At 37.2% G+C, this 9,537-nt stretch overlaps 1 protein-coding gene across 1 annotated transcript; it reads left to right on the forward strand.

Annotated features, from left to right (window-relative positions):
• The first annotated feature begins 657 nt into the window (after positions 1 to 657).
• Positions 658 to 8,304, forward strand: G6PC2 (glucose-6-phosphatase catalytic subunit 2). Its single transcript, XM_038584505.1, has 5 exons — positions 658 to 902; positions 1,472 to 1,581; positions 3,660 to 3,774; positions 6,060 to 6,175; positions 6,961 to 8,304. Exons 1-5 carry the CDS (start codon positions 685 to 687, stop codon positions 7,470 to 7,472), a joined length of 1,071 nt encoding a protein of 356 aa, XP_038440433.1. The 5' UTR covers positions 658 to 684; the 3' UTR covers positions 7,473 to 8,304.
• Positions 8,305 to 9,537: the final 1,233 nt, after the last annotated feature.

The raw sequence follows: 9,537 nt of genomic DNA on the forward strand, positions 1-9,537 counted from the left end.
AAAAAACAATAGATTTCCTTGCAGATTTCATATATTTCATGTATTTCCTTCCCTGCCCTGTATATATCATATTCTCTCCACTAATAAAGAAATATCAAAATATTTTTATTTAAAAGTTTGTTAAAAAAATAAAAAAAATAAAAGTCTGCATTCTGGAAATAACCTGTCATATCACATAAATTTTTCATGTCCAGATGTTTACTCATCCATTTTTCTCAAAGACCCAATAAAAATAGTCAAAGAGCCACAGTCTATTTTAAATTAAAATGCATGGCTTTAAGGGCTATTTGACATGCAGTAATTATTTGCGTAGTCTTATAGCCAAGCATAGAAATTGCCAGTGTCTCTGCCCTTGAAGGAAATGAACTGTGCAAAAAATTTCAAGCAAACACGATCCAACTGTGCACATAAAAGGGAGGTTGCATAAGAAATTCATTGTGTCTCTATCTAAATTTCCCCTCGACTTGCCACAGTTCAGCATGTATTTCACCTCTTTGGCACCAATTAAAATCATCAACAGATGAGCTTTTCGGCAGAGGAGGGGTGACATGCCCTCTCACAGATGGTCAGAGTCACAGGTTGCAGTAATGGCTGGACCCGCCTTGAGGGTAGTGTATAAAAGCAGTGGGACTCAGAGCACTTCAGCTCCAAGTGCTCTATGGTTAGCATTGCCCCTCTTTTGAGATGGATTTCCTTCATAGGAATGGAGTGCTCGCTATTCAGCATTTGCAGAAGGACTACCGAGCTTACTACAATTTTCTAAATTTTATGTCCAATGTTGGCGATCCCCGGAATATCTTTTCTATTTATTTTCCACTTTGGTTTCAACTTAATCAGACAATTGGAACCAAGATGATATGGGTAGCAGTCATTGGGGACTGGTTCAATCTTATTTTTAAATGGTAAGCCTTCTGTTTGTTTTATTTTTCATAAAGCTTATTCTTAAATTTGTAGCTTTGGCTTAATGATCACATTTCAGACGTGTGTAGTTTTACTTGGAAAATCTTTCAAACATGTCAGTTAACTTGAAACACCTATTCATAAATAGAACTTACAGAAAGCATAGGAATGTATATTTTATCTGACTTGTAAGTAAATTCTAAACGCTATAACACATATGCTGTGAATCAACAAGAAGTTAGTTAAATGAGCGGCACCATAATGAATGGATTGGTAACTCCAGGGACCACTTAGATATTCCCAGTCTAAGGATCCACAGCACCTACGGAAGTTTCCCTACAAGGAAAAAAGTCTCTGTTTTTATTGGGAACCAGGATGCCGAAATTCCAAAGGACTGTGTCATCTTCTATAATAAGAGACAGACCAGAACCCAAACCAAAGTCTCTTAATCATGAGTTTTCCCCATTAATCCTCTGCTTGAGTCATTTTCATAGGAGAGATAGCTAGGCTCCGGCTATGCACTATTTGTGTGTTTAAGTATGTATGCATATTTATATTTCTTTAAATACAGGATATTGTTTGGTCATCGGCCTTACTGGTGGGTCCAAGAAACTCAGATTTACCCAAATCACTCAAGTCCATGCCTTGAACAGTTCCCCACTACATGTGAAACTGGTCCAGGTAAGCAATTACAGCAGCCTCGTGTTACTAAAGATACTCCAACAGAGAATCATTATGTATGATTATTACCTAATTACTATATGATATTATATAGGGCATTAGAGAAAATGTCATGGGTGAGGATGCTGAAAGTTCACAATCATAAAAATTGCTAATGAAAAGGAAAGAAGTTTTATGAACAGTCCTTTTGTTCTTTGTAAAAGGGTAAGTTGGCTACTTTCCAAATGATTTTATATTTTGCATTTATTTCTTGGAAGAATGTAATGGTTTGATTCTAAAAACAAACAAAAAACAGGTAGCTAGAAGAAATTCCGAAAGAATTATATTGAAATCCTAGAAATGTTGATTTATCTGTTGCTGAGCAACTTTCAAAGTTGTTAGGGATCTTTTTGAGAATCTCATGAATGAGGTAAGGACTTCCTCGTTTTATTATTGCCAATAGAGATTATTTCTAATCTTAGAATTTTTTCTTTCAAACTTCTTTTTCCTTTTGTGTATATGGCATATAAGCAGACTTCTTGGTCCTCTTCCTTTTATAAGTAAGATTCTGTATGAGTATAAACCCTTTACTATGAAAACTGACTTTAAGATTATGAAAAGATTTTAAATTATATATGTACATAAAGGACAATTACATGTTATTTTAATTTATTAGAATGTGTGTACCTTACCACAGTTTGTTACATAGCAAAAATTCTTGCCATTTGACATTTTCAGGAAACTAACACCTGGATATAGTGAATGTGTAGTTTCTAATGAGTTCTCTGAATATATTTCTTTCTTGCTCCCATAAAAGTATTCATCCATCTGTTATATTATTTATCATGGTGTACTATAATTAATTTTTTACATATACATGGCTCCTCCAATAGACTGCGCATTCCATCAGGACAGGGATGGTGTGTATTTTATCTTTTTGAAACCAATGTGGGATGGATGGGTGGATGGATTGGGTGGACGGATGGATCGGTAACCTTTGATACAATTGAAATGCTACTTTGGTTTATCCTAGAATGTTCTACCTCATAAGATATTTTCTGGAAAAGAGAGAGAGAGGGAGAGAGATTGTATTCTACATTCGCTCTAAAGATTTACAACTCATGTAAGCATATAATAGGCTCTGAAAAATACTATGTAAGATGTATCTTTGAAAGAACTAGATCTATAAGAAACAGACTGTCTTTGTTTATTTTTTTTAAAGATTTATTTATTTATTCATTCAGAGAGAGCGACGAGAGAGGCAGAGACACAGGCAGAGGGAGAAGCAGGCTCCATGCAGGGAGCCCGATGTGGGACTCGATCCTGGGTCTCCAGGATCACACCCCGGGCTGCAGGCGGCGCTAAACTGCTGCGCCACCAGGGCTACCCCAATTGTCTTTGTTTAATGTAATGTTTTTCAAAAAGAGATTGGTGTTTAATCTGAATAAACTTCTACTTGGTACAAACTTGTGGCGAACATCAGAGTAAATGATTAAAAAAAAACAAAAAAAATCAAGCAGCATGGGAAAGCATGGAAGTAGAAAGGGTTCCAGGCTTCTGTTACAATTAATGCCCTTTACAGCTTCCCTTGTCTATTTAATGACAAGACCCCTTTGCAGCGGCCAGCCACAAGGTAGGCACAGAGGAAGCTGCTAGTACATAGCAGTCCTTTGTAAATCGATTGGTAAGCAGAACTTAGTAATGATGTCAGATGTTTGAATTTTCAGCCCAAGCAAAATAAACTGATACAGGATCCAATGCAAGTACTTTCTCATAAATTAAAAACAATTTGGTGTGAAAAATATAGAAGGAGGTGGCATATTTTGGTGCAATAGCCTAAGTTTTTAATTAGCCTTGAACATTGTGATTCCTGGAACTTGATGAACTTGAAAAATCTGAAAAAATTTTTTCTTGAAATAGTGTTTTGAGCCCCAATTTGACTTTATTTCTTTTATTTCTATTTCTAAACATTACATTTAGACTGTGAGGTGTTTTTTTTTCTGAGTTATTTGTAACTTTCAAGGCTAATATGCTATTCAATTCTGATACGGATACTTTATTAACCACCTTTCAAATGGATCAGCACTTTGTTGTTGCAGGAAGTCCATCTGGCCATGCAATGGGCTCATCGTGTGTCTGGTATGTCATGGTGACAGCTGCCCTGAGCCACACTGTCAGTCGGATGGATAAGTCACTTACCACTTATCTGCACAGGTCAGCTTTGCTCTAGGTTCTGTACCACTGGAATGTGAATTCAGAAAGTATTGAATACAGAAAAGCTTTTTAAAAAATTTACTTTGGTATATTTTTAGTTGTTGAAATGTGCTTATTCTATTCTATCAGAGCCAAAATAGCAAAATGAATAGCAAGTTAACATTTTCCTTTAAGATAATTTCCTCATTAGCTCAGAGCTATTGCCACATTATAACATTGGAAATGTTTAATTGATAAATGAGTTGCTGGAAGTGCCTTTAGGTTTCCATAATACAATAATCACTTTGGTATCTCATAAATAAGCCATCTAAAATTATATCAGCACATATTTTTACATGCTCAATCTCTTGCTTTAAGATTCACAAGAAGTTTTAGAAATCAACATTGCCCTTAAATGTATCAATTTAGAAAAATTATGTGTTCTTCTTTGAATGGCCAGTGTTTTTGACATCAGTAACATATATGCTAGATTTAAAGACTATACAACCTTTTTAATTAAAATATTTTTAAAGGCAAACTTAAACTTGAACATTAGTAAATGTAGTGTTAGTAGTAGAATCATAATGTTGAGAAAGACCTAGAACTTTAATATAAGATTATTCATAATTCTTATAGGAATTGGGATGTTTCCTTCTCTTTTCTCCTGAAATACTTAACTATTATTAAAACAATCCTGAGCACTACTTTAATCATACATTATTAGGCTACTGAGATAAGATTTGTCAATTAATTGATTAAAAAATACTATAACATATATCATTATACAGAAGTTTTTCTAAAATAAAAAATTTCCAAGAACTATCACATATTCCACTTTTTAGAGTAGTACTGGACAATATAAGAAACCAACCACCAAAGAAATTTGGGTATTTTCAAGGTTTATTCTAATAAGATGGCAACTTGTACACCCTAATGTGTTGTTATCCAACCCCAAACAACAAGTAAAAAGTTTTATTTTTATTTATTTTATTTTTTTTAATGATTGATTTATTTATTTATTTATTTATTTATTTATTTATTTATTTATTTGAAACACAGAGAGAAAGAGAGGCAGAGACACAGGCAGAGAGAGAAGCAAGCTCCATGCAGGGAGCCTGATGTGGGATTCAATCCCGGGTCTCCAGGATCACGCCCTGGGCTGAAGGCGGCACTAAACCGCTGAGCCACCCGGGCTACCCAGTAAAAAGTTTTAATTGAAAGAAATTAACATTTTCTATCCACGGACAAGTTTTCAAAAAAGAATCTAAACAAGCTTCACCTTTTTCTCTGTAGTTCATTTCTTCCTCAAATTTCCAGACCTTGAAAAAAATTTGTTTCTTTTGAAAAGAACTCTAAAATTCCCTTAGATTTTTGCAGCTGCAACATTTCCTTTGTCCATCGATATTTATTGAGTGCCTACTCCTTATCTTCTTAATATTATCAAATCCCTATTTATTCTTCTTCCCTGTGGATAACTTCTGCTTACTTCCCCTTAGAAAATCTCATCTCTATTTCTTAGTTTTTTAAGAACCAATTTGGTTCAATTGTGTCAGGAACAAACATTCACAGCAGAACCCCAAGGATTCCTATGACTGAATATTGCTAATTCTTTATCAAAATAATGAGCTTGGACTTTAATATTTTTGTAAGCTTTTTGCACACTGCTGCCTCTAATCCAAAGTATACAATGTCTAAATCAATTCCCTTGTCTCTTATTTTCTATATGTCAAAAAACAAAGAGTCAGGACTCTTGAGAGTCTGTGAAATTAAACCTAAAGGAAAAAAAAACCCAATGAAGATTTTACTTTGATGAAATGCTCATGTGATTTTCATCAGAGTGGTAGATGCCTCTCCAGGGAGTTTTCTCCAGACCAAAAAAAAAAAAAAAATGTTGAGATGATAAAGAGGAAGCACACACAACAGAAAATAAAAATATACGTATATGATCCATACTAGGTCATTCTGGATATTAGTAATTCCTCCAAATTTGAATTGCCCATACTCCATTAAAATAATTATCAGGATGTCAAATTGGCTTCCTTTTATAGCTCTTACTAAAATCTCAGGGTATTGCACTGGTTAAGCTTAATGCATTGCTAAATGTAGAAACCTCCATTAAAGTTTTTCAAATCCTATGGAGCACATGGAAACATTTTTTGGGGAAAAAGACTCTAAAATCATAACGTTATGTCATAGTTAGATGGATTCCTCTGAGAAAGATCATCTGGTGTCACCCCCCCCCCCTTAATTTTATGAGTGATAGAATTTCTTTGCTTTTCACGCTTATATCTATTCTTCCATCGTAGACTGACCTGGTCATTTCTTTGGAGTCTTTTTTGGTTGATTCAAATCAGTGTCTGCATCTCCAGAGTATTCATAGCAACACATTTTCCTCATCAAGTTATTCTTGGAGTATTTGGTGGTAAATATGATCACTTACCTTTAGTTGTATCATTGGAAAGCTTTAGTGTTATTTGTTTTATGTCATCAGATTCTCCCCGGTAGTCAGTACCCCAGTCTCAGGTAACTGTGTCAAGCCACTAGTACCAAATGGCACCCTGGGAGCATAAGCGGTTCAACACACTGCTCGAATCCTCCATGTACACAATGGCACAGTCTCATTCGATGGCATAAATACAAAACCTCTCAGTGAGATGGGGTTTCTCTGAAGTAAGTGTGGCTAGAGCCAAGTCCAGCTCCCAAGCTATCAGCTCAGACAGTCTGCTTATGTCTTGGTTTGGGGGACTTCATAACAGCCCTCCGGCCGCACACTACGCCATTTCATCCATACACCTGAAGTGATTATCACATGACCACGGACTTTACTTAGCTGAAGAAGGGTTCACCATGATTGAGTTTTCATGATTCAGCCCCACATACCTTTTCAAAGGCTCTTTAGTTAATTGGCTATTGGCCATTGAAATATTCATTGTGAGCACCTAGATCAGTGCTCTGCCTATAAAGTGTTTGTCACCCAGTGCCACAGACTCCTGACAGATTCACTTGTGCTAGCATGGATGGTGAAAAGACCATGGGACAAGTATTTTAGTTATTGTGTAGGAAAAGAGCTTTGGAAAAGAAGTAGAACCTAGATGTCTGAAGCCTTTTATCATGCACACGATGGTAAATTCTTTAATACAGAGAGGAATGATTCCTGAGGGGCTGAAGGGCACATGGTCATCTTCAGTGTCTTTTTTTAATCCCCAGGCATGCTTGTGGCAGAGGCCTTTGAACACACTCCAGGCATCCAAACAGCCAGCCTGAGCACGTATCTGAAGACCAACCTCTTCCTCTTTCTGTTTGCACTGGGCTTTTATCTGCTCCTCAGACTGCTTGACATTGACCTGCTGTGGTCTGTGCCCATAGCCAAGAAATGGTGTGCCAACCCTGACTGGATCCACATTGACACCACACCTTTTGCTGGACTCGTGAGAAATCTTGGGGTGCTCTTTGGCTTGGGCTTTGCAATCAACTCAGAGATGTTCCTTAGGAGCTGCCGAGGAGAAAATGGCTACAAGCTGAGTTTCCGGCTACTCTGTGCAGGGGCCTCATTGATGACGCTGCAGCTCTACCATTTCATCAAGATCCCTACTCATGCAGAGCATTTATTTTATGTCCTGTCTTTCTGTAAAAGTGCATCCATCCCACTGACTGTGGTTGCTCTGATTCCCTACTGTATTCATATGTTAATGAAACCAAGTGAAAAGAAGATTAATTAGAGCTGTGCAGGGGGTTAGTGCTCTGTGGTCCCAGCAGGACATTCCTCCTCCATCCTCCAGCAGAGCCACAGAGCAGGGGCAGATGGGAGGCTTCCAGAGGTCACAAAATTGTGGCCACAGGCTCCATCCCACCATATCTATGTTTAGTTTGGCCTTCACCATGGTGTCCTGCCCCACCCCCATTTTAAATTAGTTGCCAACATTTGAAAACTAGAATACTTGTCATAAAAATCTGAATTTCTGCATTTTCTTGACAAATCTGACAATATGGTACCTTAGGGCCTACTTTCCCACCTGGAAACAATCTACCATTGCTCACCGATTGTCCCCAGTAAGAAGCAGCATTCTCCATTTTCTCACAGTCCCAACAGGAGCCTCAGTATCAGTTACTTTCACCATAGGAAGGTCAGGCCACTTATGGATCCCGTGGGCAGTTTAGTGGGATCCCCAGTCAAATCCAATCCCATCAGTTTTCAGAGAAGGAAAGGGAGTTCATTGGGCTATGAAAGAACTCGCTTTTGTCACACCATTGTCAGAACAGGAATTAGAACCCAGGTTTTCTGATGTGCATTTCCATTACACTGCTTTGTTTCTTCATTTTTAAGAAGTAAAAATCTGTTAAGAGTGAATGCTTCTGTGATGATTGTCATGTAAATCCGCTGCTTTTCTAGAAATGTCATTCAAATCCCACATCCTGTTTTACTTAGACCGTGCAGGGTGTTGATGGGGCCAGCAAGCCTCTAGATATGGCTACATATCCAGGGGAAATAGGTCAGGTTATTGTCTGGACTTGAACCTCTGCTTAACTCTTGATTTCTGTTTTACAGTAATGCTTTCCAATATTTAAATAAATGCTGCTGAAGATGCTCTGCTTAGAACATTATTTACCAGTCTTTCAAAGCCAAGGAAATCAAGTGCTTTCCTCAAGGTCATGCTCCAACTCAAGAAAACCATTAATTGGGTTAATCTCTGATGAAAATCTGTAGCTCTACCTTAAGAAATTATTATTGAAAGAATATTAATATTATACTAAGAATTTCTCACCAAGGTTTTTTTTTTTCTTTTCTTTTTTTCCTCATTGGATCTGGCAATTCTGGACTTTAAGTTGATAATTATGTCATTTCAATCAAGTACATTTTGAGTCAGATTTTGCTATACATCTTAGTTACGTAGGGTCCACCACAAAGTTTTATGTAACTCTTCTCAAGAATATCAATACATGAATTGTTTTAGGTGATGATATATTAAACCCTCCATAAATACTTATGAAAACATAACACTTGAAGCAAGTACTATTTGGCAAAATATTAGCTGATAACAAAATCCCTAAAAATCAAACTATTGTTTCCTTTCTAAATGTATTTATAGAGCATATGCTGTTGCTTTTATAAAACACACGTAACAGCTTTGTTTTAAAGGTAATTAAAACCTTTCAGTGGTCAGGTGATTCCTTAAGCAAGAAGCTGAGGGATAACAGATTATCTTAAGAATGAAATTTGTCTTGTGTTGATGGGACATTTGGGGGAAAGGAGAAAAGAACGGTTCTTGAGCTGGTGACTCTTGGTCATTGGTTCAAGGCCTCCTGCCCCAGTGTTGTCCTCAGGAGTTCACTTCAATCTTTTCACACTTTATGATGCATTTGTCTCATCTCATGCTCCTCTGCACCTGTCAGAGAACTCATTGCTGTCTAGGATCCCTTCGTCAAAATTTTATTTGAGATTGATAATGTTAGTTTAGAGGAATCCTCCATCTCAATATAGTCTCAGACTGCTGTCACCAAGCGTGAGAAAACTGGAGCATTAAGAGCCAGGGACCTCTGCTCCAATGCTCACTCCATCAGACATCCCTCCTCGGTTCCAAGAGAGAAGTTCTCTTCGGCCACCCATAGTAAGCGCTATCTTTCAGGTGACATGTAGTCCTTGGAAGGCAAATAGGATGGGATGTGAGTTCATTTTCTATAATTAATTCCCAACAATTCCGCCCCTATCTGCCATAAAGCCTGAAAGTCCCCAAGTGATGAGATTTCCCTTTTTACTCTAGTTGAAGTTTCCTGGAGGGATCCATA

The sequence above is a fragment of the Canis lupus genome, chromosome 36, assembly GCF_011100685.1.
Source record: "Canis lupus familiaris isolate Mischka breed German Shepherd chromosome 36, alternate assembly UU_Cfam_GSD_1.0, whole genome shotgun sequence".
Lineage (NCBI taxonomy): Eukaryota > Metazoa > Chordata > Mammalia > Carnivora > Canidae > Canis > Canis lupus.